At 43.7% G+C, this 26,702-nt stretch overlaps 2 protein-coding genes across 9 annotated transcripts in view; one reads left to right on the top strand and one right to left on the bottom strand.

Annotated features, from left to right (window-relative positions):
- The window catches only part of IL36G (interleukin 36 gamma), a 172,844-nt gene that overhangs the window by 67,583 nt on the left and 78,559 nt on the right, over positions 1–26,702 (top strand). For 2 of the 8 annotated variants that reach the window (XM_078444703.2, XM_078444710.2), the window contains one exon: positions 19,662–19,718. The exons of 5 other annotated variants lie outside the window; for them this stretch is intronic. The gene's annotated coding sequence lies outside the window, so the exon portion shown is untranslated. Of the gene's footprint in view, positions 1–19,564; positions 19,719–26,702 lie in introns of all 8 variants that reach the window. One more of the 8 variants, XM_078444702.2, reaches the window with a different exon arrangement.
- Positions 1,795–8,572, bottom strand: IL1B (interleukin 1 beta). Its single transcript, XM_060655054.3, has 7 exons — positions 8,505–8,572; positions 8,024–8,085; positions 7,439–7,487; positions 5,598–5,802; positions 4,894–5,055; positions 3,518–3,648; positions 1,795–2,538 (listed from the first exon to the last, which is right to left on the bottom strand). The coding sequence occupies exons 2-7, from the start codon at positions 8,074–8,076 to the stop codon at positions 2,329–2,331; spliced, it is 810 nt and encodes a 269-aa protein (XP_060511037.1). The 5' UTR covers positions 8,077–8,085; positions 8,505–8,572; the 3' UTR covers positions 1,795–2,328.

Here is a 26,702-nt window from a genome sequence, read left to right on the forward strand (position 1 = left end):
AATACGAGTAGTATGTGATGCCGAACATCACATGATCACAACTGAGCCAATGATTCTTCTCTCTCTCTCTCACTGAGGGATTGTGGATGATTGTCTCCCATGCTCAGACGCTCAGTCTCAGGCTGTGGTGTTTGGCAGAAATCAGTGATTTTTCAGAACGTTGGAAGGTGCCCACAGTTGGCATTAGTGCATTTTTTTGTCCCTTCAAAGCACCTAGAGACAGTCCTTTGCTTTTCCATCCAAGAGTAAGCTTAGGAAGGCTTTGCTTCATTCTAGGTCAGGCTGCCTGCAGATATAGACCCTTTCCTCTGCTGCTTTATTGCCAGTTACATTAAATACAATATATGACAAGAGTTTATTAATGCTATACTGTAGTCAACATATTGGTGTGGAATGCTTTGTGATTCTTTTATAGCTGCATTATAGAATGCATATAGAATGGCATTCTATTGTATCGATGTCTCATAATTCATTTAGCCAGGCTCCCATTGATAGACACTTGGGTTATTTCCAATCTTTTGCTTTTACAAGTGATGTGAAATGAGTAATTTTGATCATGTATCATTTCACATGGGTATATTTTCACCTGTAGGATAAATCCCCATGAATGAAATTGCTGGGCCAAAGGGGTTGTTTATTTGTATTTTCATAGTTATTATCAAATTTTCGTCTACATGAGTTGTACCAATTTATACTCCCACCTGTAGTATCTTAGAGTGGGGGTTTCCCCAGTCTTCCCAACAGGGTGTCTTGTTAAACTTTGATTTTTGGTAATCTGATAGGATAACACTGTTATCTCAAAGTACTGTTAATTCAATTTTCTTATAAGTTATGTTGAGCATGTTTTACTCTGTCCAAGATCTAATAGTATTTCCTTTTCTGTGGACTGCCTGTTAATACATTGTTTTGTTAGATTTTTGCCTATTGTTTTGTTGGATTTATGTTCATGTTTTTTCTAATGCTTTTGAGGGAACTCTTTATATATTAAACAAATTATCCCTTTGTGTGAGATACAGTTACAAGTATTTTTTCCCTAGGTTGTTTTGGTGTTTTGACTTTGCTTCTGGTGACTTCTGCAAATCTGAAAGTTTACTCTTTGCATCATTCATTCTTTATTCTTCACTCCATGCTTTTGATGATACTGGTCCCACTACTGAGAGTACCCTTTCCCTTCTTTTCTGTACAAGGAATCCTGCTCATTCTTTTAGGCTTGACTCATAGGTCGGTCCTCCTTGACCCTCTGTCCTTCACAGTGGATGTTGTCACTCCTCCTGGCTGCTCCTTTCATACTTTAGCTTATCTCTCTTTGCCAGGTTGCCTTATTTTTGCTTGTATATATCTGCCTCTCCTATCTAACTAGAAATGCCTTACCTGTCTTCTTTCTGTAGCTCTTAGTACATAGCATTTCCCTAATACATGTTTGTTGAATAAATGAGTGGAGAAATTGTTGGTGGCTGTTACCACCAACCCTTCCTCCCTTACTTCAGCTCATCCTGTTCTTCAGATGAGACTTGTGTACCAAATATCCTTTTCTTGAAAAATGGAAATGAAGGGGAGGGATAGGGAGGCTTGTCTTTGCTGGCCGGTGATGTTCCTAGGTATTTTGCCACACTCAGAGATGAGGATTGGGCTTACAGCTTCCCAAGGAGAACTCTCATGGCCCCATTTATCTTTACTCTTCTGGATCAGATCCCAGAAAAGGCAATTACCACATAGAAAAAAAAATTTTTTTTTCAGTGAAATTTATTTCAGAATCATTGAAGCAGAGTGATCATACTTAATCATTCATAAATATTCCTCTGTAAACAATCTGAGCTTATACATTTTTCAGCCTTGGTGAAAGGACTTGGTATAAAGATGGCACACTAGTGCAAATTAAATTAATTTCATAGATATTGAAGGCTCAGCTCTTTTCACAGACATTGATGCTTCTTGGCCCTCTTGACTTAAGTTAAATAGACTAACCCACCAATAAATAAATAAATAAATAGTTAAGAGGTTGTTCATCAGAGGCTGGGCACAAAGGACAGAGGGTTTCTTTGAACCTAAAGTGTAATGGTTTCTGCCAGGGTGGCTTTGAGTGAGTAGAAGAGATAAAGGTGACCTGGCTCAGTAGAGGGGACCTGAGGATTGGCCCTGGGAAGAAGGGGTTATTCCTCCTGGCTGGCGGACAGATCTTCTTAGCAGTGATTTAAGGAAGGCAGCTGTGCATTGATTAGATAATAGTGAAGTTCAGCCTGAGGCCATGTTTAAGCCCTTCTATTCCCCTTCCGCCAGCCAGCAGGGGTTTTTCAGCACATTTGGGCTCTTTTGAGGGTACAGGTCTCTTTAGGAAGCGCTTTCCATTGTGAAGTCAGTTATATCCTGACCACCTTTGGTATTTCCTAGGAAGACAGGCATTTCTTCTGCTTGAGAGGTGCTGATGTACCAGTTGGGGAACTGGGAAGACTCAAATTCCACATTGCCCTTGATTTCTGTCTTGTTGAAGACAAATCGCTTTTCCATCTTCTTCTTTGGGTAAACTTTGGGGTCTAACATCTGCAGCAAAACAGAAATAAGAATTTTTATGAGGGAAGGGACAAAGACACTCAGGTAAAGTTATTCTCTTGTTCAGCTAGAGAGGAAACTGATGAGTCATAGGACCAGGATCCAGACTCCTGATTTATCTTTGTGATACCAACTTTCTGTGTAGTGACTAAAAGAGCTTTTTCTCTTTTCTGAAACTTAGTATCAAATGGTAGGGAGCATAATATAAGTGAGAATTAAAAAAAAAAAATTTTTATGTTTATTTATTTTTGAGTCACAGAGAGACAGAGCATGAGTGGAGGAGGGCTAGAGAGAGAGGGGAGACACAGAATCTGAAGCAGGCTCTAGGCTCTGAGCTGTCAGCACACAGCCCGACGTGGGGCTCGAACTCACGAGCTGTTAGATCATGACCTGAGCCGAAGTCGGACGCTTAACCAACTGAGCCACCCAGGAGCCCCTATAGGTGAGAATTCTATTAAAAAGTGAACATTAGGTGAAAACTTGTAGGACTACCTAGTTTCCAGGGACTTTTGTTGTATTTTTCTCTATGGCCCTGGTTAGAATGACTTCAACTTAGAATTGAAACTTTTGCTGGCAAAGCTGGTTAGGGGGGTGGTGTGGCAGGTGATTTGGAGAGTGGAGGAGATGACAGGTGACAGCTCCCTTGAATTGATTCATTTCCTAAGGTGTCATTTACCAAATGGAGTAGCCCTAACAATGTTATAAGCCTTCTAAACCTAACACTGTATAATCTGTTGGGTGGTCACAATGGCAGGACATAATAACATCAGCAAAATGACTTAATTTTCCGTGGTGGGAGTGAAAGTTTCATGCATTTGGTAGTTACATTAAATGTATTTACATTTATGCAAAATTACCAAGTAGATACGCTCCCAGATTTTCTAAGCAAAAAAGGTGGTTGTTTTGGAAATAAATGAGGGCTAAATGTGCTTCAGTGAAGCCTAGGAAGCCTTCAGCCCCTGGTACTCACCTCCAGCTGTAGGGTGGGTTTCCCGTCTTTCATCACACAGGACAGGTACAGATTATTTTTCTTGATGCACAACACTACTGGTACCTTCTTACTATTTTCCTCCCCATGCACAAAGCTCATGCGGAACACCACTAGAGAACGGAAAGGGGCCTTGTGGTCAGGAACGCACAGCCATGCAGGGCTGGCCCAACAACTGGACCTCGAGCCCAGGACTCGTACAATTAACATCTTCTGTGGGAACCCACACTAAGATTCTTATGGCCCAACAGACAGGATAACTTGGCTTGTCACAGACAGTAGCAGGGTTAGTTGCTTGATTCATATTTTCTAGAAAGAAGGTCTGCAGGGGTTTCTTAGAGCCTCATCACAGTGGCAATGAAGAATTAGGGGGTCTGATTTTTAAATGCTGAAAGAAGGAAGCCATTTTGTGACTGGCCACTGGCGTGCCCATCCGTATGGGCAGAACAATTTGATCAATGTGCAAGGCAAGAAAAGAGGTAGATCAGGGCTCCCGAAAGAAATCAGGCACAGATCTGTTTCAGGAACCTGGAGCAACAAGTGGGAAGAACTTGGGAGAGGTGAGGCTTAGCTGGGAAAAGAGGCTTCAAAGAGACGCTCATCTTAATCTTCCTTAGTCACCACCATCTCATTTGGGGGCCTTGAGGTCATGCTCACAACCCAGTTCTGAAGAAACAGGTTCATCCTGGCCTGGCTGGGATGCCTCTCTCCAAGGTCAGCAGCCTTGGAAGGGAACAGCCTGCTCCTTTCAGCTGCTCCCTTGGCTGCCCTCTTGCATACAGGGTTCAGCCACAGTGGTGAGGTGCCAGGCGGATTCCCACAACTAATGGGCTCTCCAGACTTGAAACATTTGCTGACTACAGTAGAGAGAGATAAGCTCCTGCTTGCCAGTAAAATTTCCCTACAAGGAACCATCTGGTATTGGGCGGGAAGGATGTTTGGGTTAAGGGGGCAGGGTTGGGAATGCGGATGGACACAGTATCTCCTCACCATCCTAGTTTCAACCTCAACGGCAGGAAAAAGGAACCCACAGGCAGTTAGGTCATGTCCATCAAATGACTCCTTTCTGATGGAAGCATTGACATTACACTATCATTCAAAGACTTGGCTGGACAATGGTCCTGGGTGTGCTTGAGCATTCTAATTTCTCAGAGTCTCATCTCTTGCTAAAAAATGAACATGCTAAGGGAATCAATCTGGTGTCCTTGCTAGGACCAAAACACAAATGTTTACCTGTTATACATTATACATTTTTCCACTTAGGTCATAATTTGCCTTATTGTACTACTTTGTTAAAAATGTGGAGAGTTAGCACAGGGTCAGGAGGCCAAGAAAGGAATCAAAACGTCCCCAGTTACCTTGTTGGTTCATATTCTGTCCATTGAGGTGGAGAGCCCGAAGCTCGTATGAGCCAGACAGCACCAGGCTCTTTTGGCTTATGTCTCGGAACGTGTAGTCCTGTGACTGTATGGCCGCATCACACACAAAACCGTCATCCCACGTGTCACAGATGATGGGTTCTGAAATGTGGAGCATATATGCTGTTTAGGAGGAAAATTGGAAAGGCAGGCCAGATGATGTAAGGCAGCAGAATTTGGTGTTTTGGAGGACATCTGAGCATGTGTAGCTGGTCTTCGATTATAACTGGTGGGGAGGAAGTTGGGGTGTGCGAGAACTCTGGACTTGGCATCATGAGATGTAGATTTGGGCTGCAGTTCCATTGCCGGCTGCAGACTAACAATAGAGCTACTCACGTAAAATGGCAACGGCCATAACACTAGCCCAACAGGGACAGTGTGAGACTTGCAGGAGGTAGTGCAGATGAAAACCTCTGAGAATGGTAGAGTAACTGGCAAATGTGAATAGTTATGGCGCTTTTGTGTTAAGAATAGTTTCAACTAAATTCATTTAGTTTCTAGGCTTCTCTGTTTTTCTCTCATTGCTGGCGCTTCTACATTTGAAGGACTTTAGCTTTAGGGTAGGTTAGTTGTCTGTTGAGTTATGGACTCTGAAAAGGACATGACCAGAGATCTCCTGTCTGCCCTTGGTTCTCATTAAGTACCTTCTTCAAAGATGCAGCAAAAGAGGCTCTTCAGGTCCTCACCCTGGAGGGGCCGTGAGCAGGGAAAAGATATCTTCTTCAGTTTCTCCATAGCCACAATGACCGACACGGCATGCCTAAGACTCTTGTCGTCGGGCTGGTGGGAGATTTGCAACTGGATGCCCTCATCTCCCAGAAAACTGTGGCTCAGGTTTTGGAGGCAGCCCTGTGGAGAGAGCCAGGAAGAGTATGTTAAGGTGGTTGGGCCAGAGAACTCCCATTTTGACATCAGAGAAGTAGAAGGGGCCTTAGAGATAACTGAGCTTCTAATGATAAACTCTCTTCTCTCTGAAGCATATAGAGGTTAAGTGGTTTACCCAAGGACACATGGTGAGTTAGAGACAGAACCCAAACCGGAACTGTGGGCTTTCTGATGGCCTAGAGGGTATTCTTTTAGAATAAAACCTATGTCTACCTCATTTATCTTCTTCACAAACTACTCCACCTGGCCATAAATTTATACCTTCTTCAACTGTGTCCTCTTGGGTCCCTAATGCTCTAACACTGTATATTTAATTTTTCATGGCAATGATGATCATAACATTTTCTATTCATCTATGTTCATTCAACAGGTTTTTAATTATTCTATACAAGTTCTTTCTTTTTTTCTAAACACTGTTTTATAAGCATTCTACAAATACTTTACAAGTGGTTACTATGTGTGAAATACGTTCCCACTTTCCCGTTATTCAGAGAAACCGCAAAACTGCATGAGGGCTTAAGTGAGGTTGCCCTGGTGGCTGATAATGGTTTGAATGCTCAACAGTTAAAGAGGCCTCTAACAGCACAGAGGAAAGCTGAGTGAGAGAAGTTCCTGCTCACAGCTGAGGCTCCAGATGAGGCAGAGGGAGAGACAGGCTGTGGAAGGAACAGCAGGGAAAGAGCCAGACAGAGAAGCACCCCGCCCCCCACCACCTCCCCTCAGGGCTGGAGTAAACCAGTTACTGGTTTTAAAGCATTTAGAGAAATAGGCTTTGAACAGCAATAGGGACTGACTTATTAGGCTAGAGGAAGCTGCCATGAACTGAAGAAGAAAAAAAAAAAAAGTCCGAGAAAAGTGGCTGCTTGCTAATCTGTGCAACTGACCTGGCTGGGTTGATGGCACCTTGGAAAGTTATTAGGCCTCATACAGAAAAGAAGGGACATCCTGAATGTCAAAATGGCTCTCAGTAAAGGTGAGAGTCAGAGAAACACCCATTTCCTGGGATAAACTTAGCTATCACTGACAGTATTTCAGAACTGAAGGTTACAGGAGGCCAAGAGCTAAGAGATCATCTAGTGCATGCCCCTTATATTTCAGAGGTCCAGGGGGTGAAATGGCTTCTTTAAGGTCAAATAGCAAGTGAATGATTTTCTCTCAACTCCCAATTCATCTTTTTGTTTACATCATCCACATCTTATTGTCATCAGCTCTATCCCAGGGAGCAAAAAGCTATTCTACCTTTAAAGGGGGCAGATGTACATGAACTCCCAAGGACTTCAGTGACTAATGTAGGCTGAACCCTCTCTTAAAAGGAGAATTAAATTTGCACTGGAGCCGGGGCCGCCTTCCAAACAAGAGATAGCAAACTTTATCCCCACAGCCATTCCTCCTCGCCCTCCCTGAACATGGCCACCATCGCCAAGCCCCAGTGAGTGACTGTGGGAGCGATATCGTGCCATCCGCATCTGCCTCACTGGAAGAGGTGAAAGTCCTTCCGTCACAAAATGCCACGGGAACAAGGTGGCCCAGAACCCTTTTCCTGGAGCCTTTCTCATGTCAGAGTCCCTCCAGGAGTTGTGAGCTTGGCCCACGGTCTCACCTTCATCTTTTCGGGGCCATCAGCCTCAAAGAACAGGTCATTCTCATCACTGTAATAAAAACAGAGAGATTGCTCAGTTAGTCTCCCAGACACGTTTTGTTTTCCCTTCCCTGCAAACAGTCTCCACTATTAATAGGAAACTCAAATAGCCTGTCTCTTAAAGCTACTGAAAGCTGTTGGCAAGTTTTATGCTAATATACACGGGCAGCATGGGAGGTGGGGCAGATATCCTTTGTACTCTCTGTTGGAGCCTGAGACCTAACTTCCAGCCCAGTTAACATCTGAACTTTTGCTCTCCATCAGGCCAAACTTTGCCAAGGAGTCCCCTGTACTGTGCACTTGGAATCTTTTTTTCCTGTTTGTCATCTGCAGGAAGCCCCTGTAGCAACCACATCTGGATGTCCTATGCGGTCCCAAGGCTGGACTTGTAGTGGGAAATATGTCTTTAAACCAGATTCACTTGGAACCCCACTTGCCACTGGAAGAGGCAGTTTGGGGGACAAATCTGATCTCCAAGCACAGATAACACTCCGCTCTTGAAAGAGGAACCCTGCTCACATTGCTAGTCTCAGTCTCCCCACTGACCTGTAGTAAGCCATCATTTCACTGGTGAGTTCAGGTACTGCTGCCATGGCCATTTCAGAAACCTGGGTAAAGAGGAGAAAATGAGTAACTTCTTGCCAGGCCAGTCCCCACGAGGGCCGCCTTCTTATGTGAATTTCCCTTAGCGCCTGCAACATGGCAGGCATGCAGAGAAACAGCCTTTGAATGAATGAGTGAGTGTGTGAAAGAGCCTTCCTTTGGGTCCAGAAGAAACAGTTGCTAACCCAAACCCAAACCAGGAGCGTATTCGTTAGATCTGGAGCAGAGGCTTTGACACTGATCGCTCAGATGTCCGCTGCTACATAAGCAGTGCCCATTCCCAGAATATTTCACAAATCATAACCATAGTAGTACATGTGGTATCTTTATAGAAAACCCAGCCCTTAGGCAGAGAGGAAGGGAGAGAGGGACAGAGAGACTTGATTAGGATCGAGTCATAAAGAAGAGTTAGTTCAAGTTGTACCTGAGTAATGAAGACTGACTGGAGAGAATAGAATCCCGGAGTGGGCTGCTGTGCCTCGAGAGATCTGCTCTCTGCCAATTTCAATCTCATTCTTTTATATTCTTTAAAAGCAGAAGTAGAGAGCTGAGAAATTTCCCCTTTGGTTAACTAATTTCACAATCAAGTTTTTTAAAAAAAGAATTGATGGGAACTTCCGGGAGAAGATAAAATGAAATAATTCTCTAGGCCATGGAAAGGCAAATGGTAGCAAATGATGACACATCTTTGCAAATGTGTCATTATGCAAATATGTATTGTTTTCCTGAAAACAATTACATGAATGGTGTCAATATTAAAATACAGGATTTTCCTAGGTTAGAATAATGTTTTAATTTGGGATCGCTGGGGGCAAAGTGGAGGACATAGAGATACATACCCAAATGTGATTCCTCACTCATGCATTGTACTTAAATTTAGGAGGCTTCCCACTTGGAGATGGATTAAGGGGTAAAAAGAAATGACAGTAACCCTCCCAGTCTGTATTGAGGGTGCTGTTTTCTACTTTGGGAGCTCAGGGTCCATTATAGGAGCCTCTGGAGAGACAGTTGACCTCCTAGGATGGGGCAGAAAAAATATATTTATGCAGGGGTTAGGCTCCTGATGGGGCTGGGGGAACCTTGGAGACAAGCTCATGCAACCCTTTCAGAACAGGTGCTGGTACCCTAGCCAGTTACAAATGTAATCAGTATCAATGCTTGGTGAACAGTGCATGAGCCTGGATTGAGAATGTATTTGAAAAGATTGTGAACAAGTCAAGCTTTCAGGAGCACAATTCCTTCTTAAAATGCAGATAAGATGTTTTCTGCTCAAAATAATTTTTCTGTTAACTCTGAAATGTGAACTATTTTTTAAAAGTTTATTTATTTATTTATTTATTTGGGGGGAGAGAGAGAATGAGAATGAGGAGGGGAGGGGCACAGAGAGAGACAGACAGAGGATCCGAAGTGGACTCTGTGCTGACAGCAGACAGCCTGATGTGGGGCTCGAGCTCACAAACCCAAGACCATGACCTGAGTGGAAGTCAGACACTTAACCGACTGAGCCACCCAGGCGCCCTTGGACTATTGTTTTTATAAGACTATCTAGCTGCAACTATATGTCTTGGTATCTCCAAGAGTTATTAGACTTTTTTCCCCCCAGATCTATTGAGATATAATTCAAAAATAACACTGTGTAAGTTTAAGACGTACAACACAACAGTTTGCTATACATATATGTTGCAAAAAAGATTACCACTAAGGTTAATCAACACATCCATCACCTCATGTAATTATGTGTATATATCCTTTTTGGCGAGAACATTTAAGATCTACCCTGAGAGCAATTTTCAAGTACAGGTATATGATATGGAATAGTTAACAATAGTCACCATGTTGTATATTAGATTCCTAGAACTTATTCATCTTGTAACTTGAAGTTTGTATCCTTTGACCAAACACACTCTCCCCATTCTTTTCTCTGTTTCTATGAGTTTGCCTTCTTCTTCTCTACTTCCTCCTCTTCCTCCTCCTTATTCTTTTTCTCCTCTTCCTCCAAGATTCCACATATAGGGGGAATAATAAAGCATTTGTCTTTTTCTGTCTGACTTATTTAACCTAGTGTAATGCCCTCAAGGTCCATCCATATGGTCACAATTGGCAGGATTTCCTTCTTTTTTTATGGCTGAATAATATTCCTCTCTCTCTCTGTCTGTGTGTGTGTATGTGTGTGTGTTTGTGTGTGTGTGTCATATAAAATATCTTTGACCCATTCATATGTTGGTTGACATGTATGTTGTTTCCATGTCTTGGCTGTTGTGAATAAAGCTGCAATGAATTTGTGAACGCAAATGCGTGAGATAGTGATTTCATTTCATTTAGCTATATACCTAGAAGTGGAAATCCTGGATCATGTGGTAGTTCTATCTTTAATTTTTTGAGTAACCTCTATATTGTTTTCCATAGTGGCTGTACCAATTTACATTCCCACCAACAATGCTCTAGGGTTCCCTTTTCTCTACATCCTCAGTGATATCTCTTCTGCTTTTGATTCGAATTTCCCTGATGATTAGTGGTGTTAGGCATCTTTTCATGTAGCTGTTGGCCATTTGAATTTCTTTGTTGCAAAAATGTCTATTGAGGTCCTCTGCCCATTTTTTTAATTGGATTATTTATTTGTTTATTTTTGCTATTGAGTTATAGGTGTTCCTTATAAATTTTGGATATTAATCCCTTACCTGTATTATGGCAGATACCTTCTCCTATTCTGGAGGTTGCCTTTTTGTTTTGATTGTTTCTTTTGCTGTGCAAAAGCTTCTCAGGGTGACATAGTCCCCCTTGTTTGTTTTTGCTTTTGTTGCTTGTGTTCTTGGTGTCATATCCACAAAACCATTGTCAAGAATAGTGCCAAGGAGCTTTCCTCCTATGTTTTCTTGTAGGAGCTTTACAGTTTCAGGTCTTATTTTTAAGTCTTTAATCTATTTTGAGTTAATTTTTGTAAATGGTGCAAGTTAGGGGCCTCTAATTTCATTCTTTTGCATGTGAATATCCAGTTTTCCCAACACCATGTATTAGAAAGACTATCTTTTTTACACTGAGTATTCTTGACTCCCATGTTAAATATTAGCTGACCACGTATGCATGGGCTTATGTCTGGACTCTCAATTCTATTCCTTTGTTCTATATATCTTTTTATGCCAGTACCATACTGTTTTGGTTACTATGGCTTTGTAGTTTAGTTTGAAATTAGGAAGTGTGATGCCTCCAGCTTTGTTCTTTTTCAAGGTTGCTTTGGCTATTCAGGATCTTTTGTGGTTCCCTACAGATTTTAGGATTTTTTTTTTCCATTTCTGTAAAATATGCCACTAGATTTTTTTTTAAATTTTTTTTTAACGTTTATTTATTTTTGAGACAGAGAGAGACAGAGCATGAACGGGGGAGGGGCAGAGAGAGAGGGAGACACAGAATCGGAAGCAGGCTCCAGGCTCTGAGCCATCAGCCCAGAGCCCGACACAGGGCTCAAACTCACAGACCGTGAGATCGTGACCTGAGCTGAAGTTGGACGCTTAACCGACTGAGCCACCCAGGCGCCCCTAGATTTTTAATAGTTGTTGCATTGAATATATAGATAGCTTTAAGTAGTATGGACATTTTATTTTATTTTATTTTATTTTATTTTAATTTTTTTTAACGTTTATTTATTTTTGAGACAGAGAGAGACAGAGCATGAATGGGGGAGGGTCAGAGAGAGGGAGACACAGAATCTGAAACAGGCTCCAGGCTCCGAGCTGTCAGCACAGAGCCCGACGCAGGGCTTGAACTCATGGACCGTGAGATCATGACCTGAGCCGAAGTCGGCCGCTCAACCGACTGAGCCACCCAGGTGCCCCGTAGTATGGACATTTTAATGTATTAATTATTCCAATTCACAAACATGGGATATCTTTCCACTTATTTGGGTTTTCTTCAGTTTCTTTCATCAATGTCTCAAGTTTTCAGTGTACAGGTCTTTCACCTTCTTGGTTAAATTATTCCTATTTATTTTATTGTTTTTGATACTATTGTAAATGGGATTCTTTTTTCTTTATCAAACTTTGTTTAACTCAGAGACCAGCAGAATGCCTGCCCAGGGTAGCCCTCACATTTGTAGAATGATTGAATGACAGGTCATAAACTATGCATGGAATCTAGGAATGGGGCCTTCCCCACTTCTTTTGGCACATCTAAATTATAACATTTATTATGGCAATGAATTGAAACCTTACTGGCTTATCTGGTTCCCTTAGGAAACTGTGAACTCTTTTTTTAAAATTTTTTTAATTTTAATTTTTTTTAAGGTTTATTTACTTTTGGGAGAGAGACAGAGAGACAGAGTGTGAGTGCGGAGAGACAGAGAAAGAAGGAGACACAGAATTCAAAGCAGGCTCCAGGCTCTGAGCTGTTAGCACAGAGCCTGACGCGGGGCTCAAACTTGCCAACTATGAGATCCTGACCTGAGCCGAAGTCAGACACTCAACTGACTGAGCCACCCAGGTGCCCCAGGAGGCTGTGAACTCTTAAAGTTGGGTCTAGCACAGTGCCTAGCATGCAAACTGAGACAGTAAAACTTGCTGCCTGCATGGGTGCGCAGGAATTTGACAGTTTTCCCTCAAATAAGTATGTGCCTACTATGTGCCAGGTACTGTGCTTGCTCTATGTTGTCCGTAGGAGAGAGTTCCTGACTTTTCCAGGTAGGAGGGAAATAGACCTTACTGTGGGGCAAGGATCACTCAACAAACTGGCTCACCGAGCAGCCTTCTGAATCTTAATTAGGCTCCTAATACCTTGATATCAGGAAGGTGGTCACAAGAATGCAGTCCTTGGTAAGTTGTATGTTCCACAGGGAATCTAAAAGCTGCCTCCTGTTCAGTGCATCAATTTCTTGTGAGTTTGGTAAGCAATAGTCAGTTCTCAACTCTGAACCCTCATAAAATTGAATGGCTGTTTTTGCAGACACGCTAGAGGTCCTGTCTAGGGAACCTGATGGACATTTCTGTTTTGCTTCCACAGTCTTCACTCTACAAATTAACACTGGTCCCCAAACTTCACTGAAGGAATTACTACCTTCCTCAGAGTCTTTTTGCTGGGGTCAGCAGGACCCGGTGGTCTGATAGCTCTGTGGGCTCTCTTGACAGAGAACACAGAGATGCCTTCAGCCTGTTGATGTGATTAGAAGCTGAGTGAAGGAGGGTGAAAGCCAGTGACAGAAAGGGAGGTCTGCAAGAGACTCAAGCGTCATTTGTGAGTTAAACCATTCTATTTCTAAGGACTTGAGACTGAGGTCGGGAGTCTCAAATCTACTTCTCTATCTTCTAGCATCCAGGTTGCATGAGTTCCCATTCTTTTTTGCTCAAGGGAAATTTTGGAGCCATGGGGCAATGCCCCTTGACGTAGTAGTTTCTACAGTTCTGCCATGTCTCATCCCAGCCCCATAGCCTGGACCCCAAACCTGGCAGCATCCTGACCATCTTAGGAAGTGAAACCTCTTATTGTGTCAGGCAGGCATATTGCACAATACGTGTATCAAACCCTGTCTCTCCAAGAAGACTAGTCAGGCCACAGAACTTCCTTCAAGTCCCTAATAAACGGAAAACTTACTACAGAAATAGTTGTACTGGGGGAGGACCTAGAAGAGTGACGGTGGTGTAGATGGCAATGCAGGCCCACAAAAATGGAACAAGCAGAAGTGGGGAGTTGGCAATGCCAGGATGTAGTGGGAAGATTCATCTCTTGAGTCATTCAAGCCCTTACCAACTGCACGTTGCCCTCTGTGCTGGTCATCTTTCCAAGACAGGAGACTGGCATTTAGTCAGAGCGGGTGCTCTGGTGCCACCTTATGTCTCATATTAAGCCTCTCGCCTCTCTTATCACACCTGGCCTCACCCAATGGTCTTTAATCATTTTAAACACAAAGACAACCCAAATAATCATGGGTTAGTTCTTATATTATCATGTTTAATTGTAGTATCTACTCTCTGCCATGGGCCATTTCTTTCTTATTGACTCTCTTGTGCAGAACAGCATTAAGGCATGACTGTCCCCACCATTTTTGCCAAGTCCCATCTCATCCTTGGCATTGACTTCCAATATTCTTAAGAGTCTTTCATTTTGGGGGCACCTGAGTGGCTCAGTCAGTTGAGCGTCCAACTTCGGCTCAGGCCATGATCTCATGGTATGCCGTCAGCGCAGAGCCTGCTTTGGATCCTCTGTCTCCCTCTCTCTCTGTCCCTCCCCCCTCTCAAAAATAAACATTAAAAAAAAAGAGTCTGTCATTTCTTTCCACCATTTCCATGGGTCTTTCTGGTGTCTGAAAGTATTTACAGTGTCCTGTGTAGCCATGCCAGTCTCCATGGATACTTCTCTCCTTTTCTTTCTGTTTCAGTGATTATTTCAGATTGGGAGAGTGTGATTTTAGTTTTGAGACCTCTGCTCTTCCTTGTATAGCATCATCTCCATTGGGCCTGCCCCACTCTTGGATCCAGGTACTCAGGGCAGATAGGCAGATTCCAGGGATGGGCCATTTCCCTGCTTGGTCTAGAACAAGGAGGACTCAAATATATAGGCAGGCCACTGGGTCTGGTGAGGCATATGGTCTGCAGAGGCTTCTCCCTGTTGACTGAGTCATTATTCCACCTCTGAGAGGCCAATGGAAACTTGTCTTTCCTTTGGATTCAGTAGCAAAAGCCCTTTTGGTAGGTAAGGGGGATGCCAGGCATTTCTACTCTATATCTTTTATTGCACATAATGGGTATAAGACAGTCAGCCCCAAACACAGGGCTCTAGTGCCGCTTATACTAGGAGTCTGGAAACATTGTCTATAAAGAGCCAGTTAGTAAATATTTTAGGTTTTGTGGGTCTTGGAGTCTCTGTTGCAACTACTTAAGTCTCCCATTATTGTAAGAAAGCAGCCATAGAAAACATGTAAATGAATGAGCTTAACTGGATTTATCTTTCAGGTCATAGGATGCAAGCCCCTGTCTTATACCATTGTATTAAATCATTTTTCTCAGATGTAAACTTAGAAATAATACTTAAAAAAAAACCACCCGTCCTTTATTGAGCAACTATTACGTACCAGGTGCTTCTTTTCATTGTCTTATTTAGTCTTTATAATAAACTTTAAGGCAGATAGTATGACCCATTTCACCTATGTGAAAACTGAGGCTGACAGAGATAACTTATCTAAGATCACACAACTAGTAAATGCTGGAACCATGACTCAAACATGGTTTGGTTGAACCTAAACCAGATTCTTTTTTTTTTTTTTAAATCACTGAGCCAAATCACTGTGTTAATTGTTACACACATTTTTTTTAAATCCCATCTTGTGCTGTCCACAGTGCACAGACCTCTTTCTCAATGATCCAATTATCTTCTAAATGACATTGGCTTGGCAGATTCATGAATCTTGGCAACTCTGCCCATAAATGTTTCCACACTGTCCTTTTAGGATTAGGGTAAACTCTGTTCCCTTGTCCTCCCTCCTTATCCCACCTGGCTGTGACATGTTATGTGAATTATCTTCTTTCTCCTTCTCTCAGGGTCGCCCTGGGACTTTGCGAACTGGGTGTTTATTTCTCTCTCTTCCCTTTTCTGAGTTTCTTATTCCTTTTCACTTTCTCACCTGCTCCTGTCAGCTCTGTTGTTTGATTTCTTTTGTCTTTTCCTATCTCCTCAAGACTTTGTTATAGCACTCTCAAAAAAAAAAAAAAAAAATCCCTTTAGGATTACTACCCTTGGAATCATCAGCTTAAAAAAAAATAATGCTTACAAATACTTTGCTCCTAAAATTATGATGAAATTCTTCTCTCCTAAACTGCCTGGGGTGTGTGTATTCTACTTGCTGGTTATTACATAATTGAAGGTGATTTGGCCATTTCCTTCCAGGGTTCAGTTAATTTCACTTCTCCAATCACTTCCTCCTTGTTGGCTGTAACTGAGTTTTCTATCTTCTGGAAATAGGAAGTTCCTAGTCAAGCCACTCAGGATTTGTTGGGTTCAATGGTCCAGTCTGGGGCCCAGATTCTAGATGGTTGATCTCCCCTAATTACTAAGCAATGTGGAATGAGGAAGTCTGATTGTATAAAGGTATTATAAACATTCTGCCCAAACTCCAATATAATGGATAGGTATTCCAGAATTCACCAACCTCTGACTTGGGTTTCCTTTTTCTCCGTGGCATTAGAGGGTTGGAAAATCTTCCAGCATGTAGTAATGAGTCTATGAGGCTGCCTCACATGACCCATTTTTCAAAGTAGGTTTTCACAAGGGAGGATGTTTGATATGATAGTTCTAGAAACGATCTATCAAAGTTAACTGATGACGTGCAAGCAGAAAGTTGTATGTTAGAACTAGTAGTGATTTACAAAACATCCTTCTCAGGCTTTTTGTTAATATACATGCTCATTTTCAGAGTTTCAAATAATACAAACATTTAAAGTACAAAGGAGAAGCCCTTCACTACCCCTCTGCCCCACTGCCTTTCTCACTGGATGAGCCATTTCACCAGAAAGTATCCCAGTCACTGCAACCCAAGGACTCACCCATCCATTCATTCATCAACCACCATCAGCTGTTTGAATAGGTCTTTTTTTTGAGCACTTCCTGACTGCCTGGGATCTGTAGATTTCTCTCCATCTTCATACTCCATTGTCAATTCAAACCCTTCTCCCTTCTTACCTAGGGCATTTAAATCATCTCCTAATTGGTTTGATTGCTGCCATGGAAGTTCCATCCATCCATTCATTCCTTGTACACCAGCCACAGGGATATATATCTCCACAAAGCAAATCTGGTGACATCAAGCCCTTGCTCACATTTCATCACTGGCTCCGTATCTCCTTTGTGAATGAGTCCAAGCACCAGAGCATGCCAGGCAAGGTCCACCATGGAATCCTCTGCTCTCCTCTCCTACCCCACACTTTAACCTTCCCAAACTATTTGTAGTCCCTTGAATGCAATATTCTTTCTAGCCTCTGTGCTTTCGCACAACCTGGAACCTCCGTCTCCTCTTTGTAGTTTGTCCATCGTCTGATCCTTCAAGACTCAGTTCATACTTTACCTCCTCCATAACATGCCCCTTCCCAAGCTAAATGGTGGGTGTCCTTCCTCTGTGCTGTGAGCCTCTAACACCCTCCGCAAACCTCCGTCATCATGCTTTATTTGCTCACCTCCCTTACTATTAACATACCTGTTGCAGGGCTTGGATTATAGCTCTCATTTCCATGCCTTGCACATGACAGTGCTTCACGAATGTTGGCTGACCAAATGAATGAAAGCCAGGAGTGATCATGCTGCCACTCTCATGGCTTCCATCTTGAGCTAGCTTCCTCTGACAAGAAAGTACTTCCTTAGAAAAGAATATCCTGGATTAAAAACAGAGACTCACCAGAAGCACAATGTCCAGCTCAGAATGAGCTCCTCAGTCAGCAGCCTTGTTGATAAGCAGAGACAGCAGGTCGGCCTGATCTGGGCCTGATCCGGGATGTTGTCCTCCTGGAAAAGTTTAGTTCCTTCTGCAAAGGCACAGTGAACACCTTGCTACCCTGGCTTGAGTCAGAACGGTGTCCATCTACTTTTCTGGGGAATCCTGAGCTCTTTATGAAGTCTTCTGGGACAGGGAGGTGACAGGAGCTGTCACTATTACCAGGAAGAGATGGTGTTCTGTTCCATGTTTCATCACAAATGCCTGGGAGGTACATTTCTGGAGAGACACTCCCATTTTACCCAAAAGGCAATTTTCAGGTGTTTCTTTAGGACTTTTCCCAATTACTCTGGGAATGTGGGAGGTCCAGAAAGATGAAATCAGAGGTGATGACAAGTCAGGGTAAGTAGCTTTTGGAATGACTTCCATCATTCATCCCACCAGGCACCATGTAAGTTGTGTTCGTGGTGCATGTGTGCTATGGGTGCACAGAGGAAGGAGAACAAAACTATACAAGCCATGGTACTTGTCCTCAAGGAATTTTTGCAAATGCCTACGATTTAAGGCAGAATATGGCAGGTGTTGTGAGGTGTATAAACTGCCATGGAGGGGTCATCTGCCCTTTCCTCTACATGCGCTTAGGGACATGGCCAGGTCAGAGGAGGGGGAGAAACATGGTTTGGCTCTCGGTGAACTGAGAGTGCTCTGGGCTGCACACTGAGATGGTGTTTGGGAAATTGTGGGTTCATGTTGGAGGGATTGTTCACTGCAGAGCAAAGTGAGGACGTGAAAGCACCAGGAAAGGCATGAGGTGAGTGGTGAGTGTCTCCTCACTTTGGACCAGGGACTGTAAGAAAGAAGTAGGCTGACCTTGGCAAACTGGGCTGTGGACTGGGGTCTCCATGTGGTCATTGTTGCTCTCTGGCTTGGAGCCCTGAAAGGAATGGATACCTACTGTCAGACATCCTGGGGAGAAGGCACGCTGGGCCAGGAGGAGGGCCCTGGTGCGTATGGGGTAAATCTTAGGCATCTGGCAGCTGGGGCGAGGACTCTGAGCCTTGGACCTGCCTGGAACCCATCGTGGGGGGTAGGGCAGGGGAAGTGGGGGTGAGCTGGTTCCTACCACACTGAGAGACTCTAAGAGTGAGGCAAGGAAGGAGGCCCTGGACTGTGGGCCTGGAGGTAGCCACACTGCGCGTGGCAATTTTACTCCCCTTCTTTCATCCTCAAGACTTCAGAAAAGCCTCACTGAAGGCAGGAAGGTGGTCTCAGAGATTTAGAGGAGGGCAATATACCTTCTCCAGAGCTGATAGGACAGGAGCAGTTAGGAGGCATTGTGTGCCCAGCAGTGCAGCCACCTCATGAATGGTCCCCAAGGTCAGGGGCTGGGTGCCTTTGCTCACTGTAGTATCCCCAGACACTAGAGCAGCACCTAGCAGGTAGCCGGTGCTCAGTACAATTCGATTGACTTGAATGAATGAATGAATGAATGAATGAATGAATGAGTGAATGTCACCAACAGCAGTGTGAGTGTGTCAAACTGAGGTGGAGGTCGGAGGGAGATTCTGAGACAGTGTCCTTGGGACTCTTAGAAGGTGATCACTGGGGATGCATTTCTGTCCTCATAATTAGGCATAAGGCATATTTGACCCTTATGAAACCTGGGCGTGTTGTAAGTGGTTAATGAATTGAAATAGAATGTGTTATTCAAAATGTACTACTTTGGCATGTGGATTATTTTGAGCTGAAGGCAATCAGACTCAAAACCCAGCTTATTACCTCTCCCTAAAATACCTAAACTACCTAAAATAATTTAGATAAGGGGCCTGTACCAGAAAGAGGGCTATTACCAGAGATAAGTTTTATCTGTAAGACTTTTCTGCTTCAGAGGGCAAACATCTGATAACCACACATCTTATCTGCGTGCGAATTGTCCTCCTTCCCTCTGAAGCCCCAGGCCCCTAGTCTTTTCCCTAGCTCAGAATGGCTCCATTGCTTGACTGCTTTGGGTCTCATATTTTTATGGGGCCTCTATGCAAATGAAATTAAATTTGCTTTTCTCCCGTTAATCTGTCTTATAGCAATTTAATTATTAGACCAGCTAACAAACCTAGAAGAGAAGAAGGGAAATTTTGTCTGCCCGTACAGAATCCTCACCACTGGCCTTCCCCCATCCAGGAGCCCAACTTCACCTTCCCTCTCCCTGGATGTCTGCTTCAGCAGGGCATCTGGCAGGTTTGTACTGTGCAAAGGGAGGCCTAAGGAAATGGTTACTGGGGTCTCTACATCCAGACATGATCTGAAGAGGAGTGGTTCTGTGAGGGCATTGGGGGATAATGGGAGGGCTTTGAGTGCCTGGGTGGTTCACTCTTGGCTAGTCCACGTGGCCGGTATTGTTTGCCTCCTGCTGGGCCCTGTCCACGTCTCTGGTTGCAGGATGCTTGTGGACTAGGGAGCATGGGGTTCATAGCTATGTTTGTGATGGACCCTAGGTGCCCCTCTTTAGGGGATAGGCTACCCCCATGTCTCCGAGTTTGGGGCAGAAGTCCATGACCTCAGCATGCCCCATTGCGCCATCATTAGTTAGTTTAGGTGGGGTCTCCTTCTTTGAGGCCCTTCCGAGGCTCACACAGCCAGCCCTGATGGCACTTTCTTTAATCTCTCAGCCCTCTTCCTCTTGCTTACCACACCTGGCACACAGGCTTTCTGTCTGTTTCTTGACTTGTCAGTCTTGCCCCTAACTGAGGGCAAGTTGGTTTATGTTTTTCTCATCAAGATCTCCTTTGACCCCCAAGTCTCATCCTCTGTCTCCAGTTCCAGCCATCTTTTTTTTTTTTTTTTTTTTTTTTTAATTAATTACAATGGTATGTATAGGCAGCATACAATGTTATTAGTTTCAGGGGTACGACACAGTGATCTGACAATTCTATACATTATGTAATGCTCACCGTGGTAAGTGTAGTTACCACGTATCACCATACAATGTTTTTTAATATTACCATGAACCCTATGCTGTACTTTCCATCCTTGTGACTCTATCTATCTATCTATCTATCTATCTATCTATCTATCTAATATTTTTAGAATATAATTTATTGTCAAATTGGCTAACGTACAGTGTATAGAGTGTGCTCTTGGTTTTGGGAGTAGATTCCTGTGGTTAATCGCTCACGTATAACACCCAGTGCTCATTCCAACAAGTGCCTCCTCAATGCCCATCACCCATTTTCCCCTCTCCCCGGCTCCCCCGCATCAACCCTCAGTTTGTTTTCTGTATTTAAGAGTCTCTTATGGTTTGCTTCTCTCCCTCTCTGTTTGTAACTATTTTTTTCCCCTTCCCTTCCCCCATGGGTGACTTAACTTATTTTATACCTGGAAGTTTGTACCTCTTAATCCCCTTCATCTATCTCACCCAGCCCCACAACCCCTGTCCTTCTGGCAGCCAGTTAGTTCTCTGTATTTACAAGTCTGCTTCCATTTTTTGTTTGTTTTATTTTTTAGATTCCACATATGAACATAAATGACATCATATGGTATTCGTCTTTCTCTTTCTGACTTATTTCACTTAGCATAGTATCCTCTATGTCAATCCTTGCTGTTGCAAATGGCAAGATCTCATTCTTTTTTATGGCTGAGTAATATTTCATCATGTATATTATGTATAATAAACATATACATTTATGATATTTTAAATATATATAATAGATACCACATTTTTCATAAAACTGGGCAGCTACATGCAAAAGAATGAAGCCGGACCATTTTATTACACCATACACAAAAATGAACTCAACATGGATTAAAGACCTAAATGTGGGACCCAAAGCCATAAAGCTCCTCAAAGAAAACAGGTAGTGGTCTCTTAGCTATGGGCTTCGGCAGTATATTTATGGATATGTCTCCTCAGTTAAGGGAAACAAAACCAAAAATAAACGAACGGGACTCTACACCAAAAAAAAAGTTCTAGCTACTCATTAGCACATTACTCCTGTGTATTTGCTTCTTGCTGTCTGAAATGATTTCTCATCTGTTGTTTGCTGGCAGACTGCTCCACTAGCCTGTGGCCACAATTGGAGCATACCCCTGCTGCCTTGTTCCTCTTGTGTCCCAGGCCAGGGTGGAGGATTAAGAACTTTTGAGTGGAGATTGGTCAAATGAACCAGCTGGCTCCTGTCTTAGGTTTCACCCCAGATTTTCCAAAGGATGCAGGCCCTGAAATATTAGAGTCATTCAGTTCAGTGTCTTTGGGTGGGCGGTTTGTGTCCCTGGCTCCTGCCTGGTGGATTTGCCTGCTCTGGCTGAGTGGGTAGGTTCCCTGCCCTTTCTCACTTCTTACTTCCCCTTGGGAGTTCCATCTGAAATTGCTTGTTCAGTTCAGAGAATGACCTTGCCCAACAGGGTTCTACTCCACGTGGTCTTAAGGCACCCAAGAACTCTTGCTCGGATCTCTCCTATTGAGCTACCGAAGTCAGTTTGTAGATGAGGAATGAGTCTAGCCGAGGGTCAAGCCACAGACTGGGGAAGTTGCAGACTCCCATGTAGGTGCCCAATTTCCGCCTGGAGTTTTCCCCACAGGGATGTTCAGTAAGAGAGAGGGCAGGATGTTACACTGTGCTCCTGGGGAAGCCCAGGACTGAAATCTCAGCCAAGGGCCACATTCTTCAGGAACTTGCTCAACTAGTCCTGACAGTGGGAGTTGGCCCCTGCCTGATTACCTTACTACAAATGGCTCCGTGGACGAGGGGACTAGGTCCGTATGAGTGGAGATGAAGGGAAAGGGGAATAAGACCACAATGTTTTCTCTGAACCCACAGCAGTCTTGCTGGCTTTAACGCAGATTGTTCGACTGTCAGACCACTTAGCTCTTACATTATCTTGTGGACAACCAGATCTCAGGAATCAGCCAGATTTTGTGAACTTTGGTAAGTTCCTGGACTCCCTCTTTCCTGAGATTGATTTCTTAGGAGACACTATTTTATTTATTTATTTAAATTAAAAAAAATTTTTATTTATTTTTGAGATAGAGAAAGAGCATGAACGGGGGAGGGTCAGAGAGAAGGAGACACAGAATCCGAAGCAGGCTCCAGGCTCTGAGCTGTCAGCACAGAACCCGACACGGGGCTCAAACTCACGGACTGTGAGATCATGACCTGAGCCGAAATCAGATCCTTAACCGACTGAGCCACCCAGGCTCCCCAGGAGACACTATTTTCAAGTATCAAGGATACAGTAGGATTCACCTCAGTCTCTCTTTGTTTGCTGGACAGGGAAATTTGCCCTTCTTCTTCTTCTTCTTTTTCTTCTTCTTCTTCTTCTTCTTCTTCTTCTTCTTCTTCTAATGTGCACTTATTTTAGAGAGAGAGAACATGTAGGGGAGAGTCAGAGAGAGGGAGACAGAGGATCCAAAGTGGGCTCTGCACTGACAGCAGGGAACCCAATGTGGGGCTTGAACCCACGAACCATGAGGTCATGACCTGAGCCAAAGTCGGGCTCTTAGTCATTTGAGCCACCCAGGCTCCCCTGCTCTTACTTCTTCTAAGTGCTAGTCAAAAGAAAGCAATCCTGAAAATAAGCAAACAAACTCACCATGTCAATACCCAGAACAGGACTCTTCACTTTAGTCTCCCCCAATTAATATTAGGGAGCTGCTTTGAGTGTGACTGTTTGGGAACACATGTGACCTCCCCCTCTGGTCTTTAAGCTCCTAGAGAGCCATGACAAAATCAACTCCCTCTCCTCCTATGACACCTTGCTTGTGATGAGCACTCAACTAATGGGTGGAATTATCACTGAATGTTGGGTTCTAGGAGATAGTCAGTGGGTGAGTCAAAAAGACCGAAGAGAATTAGCCTCTGCCCTCATAGCCTTATCCCTGAAAGTCACTCATCTTCCTGGCCTGATGTCCTTATGTTTAAAATGAAGACCTATCTCTCAGGGTTGTTATAAAGATAAACACGGTCCCATATGTGAAAGCATCTAACAGAGAGGGACCATTGTCAACACACAGGAAATACTAGTTTGCCTCCCTTCCTCCTTCTTTCTTCACTTCCTAATGAGAGTGGCCTCCTTTTCACTGTTGACATCAAATCTCTGATAGTAGTGATAATCCAACAGGGATCACTGGCTGTGTGTGTACGTGTGCATTAAGACTGGAAAGTGTTAACTGGCAACATTCATTCATAAAGAGCTCACTTGGTCTGGGGTTGTAGTAGGGAGGGGGAATCTTGTTCCCCAGTCAGCATCACTGTCTCTTTGTTTCATTAGTTCCTTGAGGCTGCTGTCCAAATGGAGCCCCCTGCAGTGAGCTCACCATGAATTTTCCAGCATCCTCTGTTCCCAAAAAGTATAATTGCCTTCCATATAGTATTTTCAGTATTACTAGGAATACGAAGATGAATTAAATTTAGGTACCTCTCTTCAGGGAACTTATCTTGAGTACAAGAAATTAATAGGAGGTGCTGAGAAGAGGCACCCCTTTTTGCCACCCCCAAGGCTTTGCACCTCTTAGAAAGACTCCATGTAGGCAATCATACACACAGACATCCTTCTTTCTGACCACAGCCTTCCTGTTTCTCACTCCCATACTCTCAAAGTGCCAATTATTCACCCTTATCAGGACCACTAGACCACAGATATCCTCCCTCTCTATCTGTCTTTCTGCTTTTGCTTCCTTATTCAGCCAGTTTAGTTTCTGTGCTCCATCTGTTCAACCATTTTCTTGCTGGTCTTCTCAGCAGCCTTTCCCTTTCTCTTCCCTAATACTTCCTAGGCAAAACCCCAGGCCTGGTTGTATTGATGGTCTGTTTCTTCTGCATCTCTACTGGGGCTGCTGGAGGCTGTCGAAGACAACCACCTAGCCTCACGGATGACTGCCACCTGGATGCATGGGCTCTCACATTGTCTGTCAGTCCTACAAAGCTCTCACAGCAATGATTTCAAATTCTCACCATTGACCTCAAATCCTGATCCCACCTCTCCCCCTCATACTTAGTCCTTGAAAATAGACACCCCCAGGAGAGCTCCTCCAGCATTTCCTATCATGCTTCCAGCCTGCATCCCACCCAACCCAGCAATCTGTTCTCTTATTACTGGAGTGGGAGAGGTTTTTTATCCTTCCACCCAGGCCTGGAACCTCCTGACCCACTGTTGTATGATAAAGAGTTTATCTTGTTTTTTCCCTAGATACCTGTTAAGGAATTTTTGAAACCCTTGAAGTTTCTGACTCTTGGCAGAGCCCCTAGATAACGTCAGGATGGAAGCTAGTGTCCAGAAATATCAATCACGTGATTAGAAGATTGGGGCTTTGAGCCACACGATGATATCAGTCAACTCTTCCTCCCAGCCTCCTGGGAGGGCAGGAGAGGGGGACTGAAGATTGACTTCAGTCATGTGGCCAATGATTTAATCAAACATGCTTCCATAATGAAATCCCAGAAAAACTCTAGATGCTGAGCTCGGAGAAGCCTCCTTGTTGTTGAACACAACCATGTGCTGGGAGTCTGATGCATCCTGACTCCACATGGAGAGGGCAGGGAAGCTCTCTGTTCCCTCCCAGACCTTTCCCTCTGTGTCTTGGCATTTGGCTGGTCCCCCTGATTTGTATCCTATGTAATAAAATAGTAATGATAACAGCACTTTGCTGAATTCTGTAACTCTTTCTAACGAATTATAAAACCCAAGGGGGTCTTGGGATCTTCTGAATTTATAGCCAGTCAGTCGGAAGTATGTGTGCCCTGGGGGCCCTTGAAGTGCCACTGGCACCTGAGGTCAGGACAGTCTTACTGGGGACCATGTCCTTTAACTTGTGGAGTCTGCACTAACTCTGGGTGGTTACTGCTAGAACTGAATTGAAGTACACCCAATTAGGGTTGAAATGGAATACCCATCTTCTCAAGGATCTTGCTGTTTTGGGATCTCTCTCTCCCTCATGTTCAACCTTTTACTCTCTACTGGCTCCTTCTCACCAGAGCCTCTCATGCCTTGCTTATTGAAATCAAATCAAAACAAAACTGCTTTGTTTCTCTTCAAAAAGTGCCTTCACTTGTTTTTCCTCCTACTCCTCAGCCCTCAACACATTTGTTTCCTCCCTCTACTGGATCAAAACTTCTCTGATGAAGGTCATCCTTGTCCCCACAGTCATTGATCACTTTGAGTCTTTTTTTCCCTAAAAACAACAACAAAACAAAACAAAACAAAACAAAACAAAACAAAACAAAACCCTTGACTGGCAGCATCATTTCACACTACTGATCATTTTCTTCTTAAGCCACAATCCCCTCTTGCCCCAGTTTCTGCAATACCACTATGGTTTCCTTTGGCCACTCCTTTCCCAGTCTCCCATCTAGTCTTCTTCTGTTAACCCCTTAACTATGCCAAACTGCAACTATTGTCCACTTCCTACCCTCCTGTTTGGTTCCTAGCCTGTGAAAGTCTCACCATCCCCCCAGATACCTAGAGCATCACCTTGAGCCCTTTATTTTCTTCACCACTCCAACCTCATGTCTAACAACCACCATGCTTGGTTCCTTTTACTTCCCAAGTACTCATGTCTCCATGCATTTACATCCTCTGCTTCTGTTGCTCCCCAGTCCAGATGACAACCTCCAGCTCACTTCCTCAGTAGTCTCCCTGCTTCTAGTTTTGTGACCCTCCAACCTGTTCTCCTACAGCCAGAGTGATATTTCTAGAACAGATGCAGTCATGTGGAGCCAGAGCCTATGTGGGACCTGCCCTTTGGCAAGTACCAGTGACTTTTTGTTGAATGAAGGAATGAATGTTATGCCCTTCTTTGAGACCCTTCACGAATTTCCCATGGCTCTTAGAGTCCAAGCTCCTGGACACAGTTTCTAGCCCTCTTGACTTGGCTCTTGCCCATCCCTCTTTTTGGCCGTGAATGTATTATGCTCACCCTTCTTCTATTTGGAACACCCTTCCCTTCCTTTGGCTGGGTGACTGTTATTCATCCCTTACATCCCAGCCTTCACAGGTTTTTTCCTGCCCCACCTGCCATATGTCCTAGTCACTTCCTGCTCCACCTAATATATATTTATTACATTGTATTGCAGTTGTTTGCATTATGATTTATATACCCACTAGCAGTATCTCAACATCCCCATCACTCCACGTTTTTGGCAACACTTGTTATAGCCAAACTTTAAGAATTTTGACAGTCTATTTGGTGTAAAATGGTATCTTACTATGCTTTAATTTCCATTTCTC

The sequence above is a fragment of the Panthera onca genome, chromosome A3 (assembly GCF_046562875.1).
Source record: "Panthera onca isolate mPanOnc1 chromosome A3, mPanOnc1 haplotype 2, whole genome shotgun sequence".
In the NCBI taxonomy this organism is placed as follows: domain Eukaryota; kingdom Metazoa; phylum Chordata; class Mammalia; order Carnivora; family Felidae; genus Panthera; species Panthera onca.

Excerpts from the sequence above, each read along its gene's own strand:
- IL1B (XM_060655054.3), bottom strand. The coding sequence starts at position 8,076 with ATGGCCATGGCAGCAGTACCTGAACTCACCAGTGAAATGATGGCTTAC. Across the intron at positions 5,803-7,438 it reads ATGGCCCCGAAAAGATGAAG|GGCTGCCTCCAAAACCTGAG; the intron begins GTGAGACCGTGG and ends CTCTCTCCACAG. Across the intron at positions 3,649-4,893 it reads ACAGAATATGAACCAACAAG|TGGTGTTCCGCATGAGCTTT; the intron begins GTAACTGGGGAC and ends TCCGTTCTCTAG.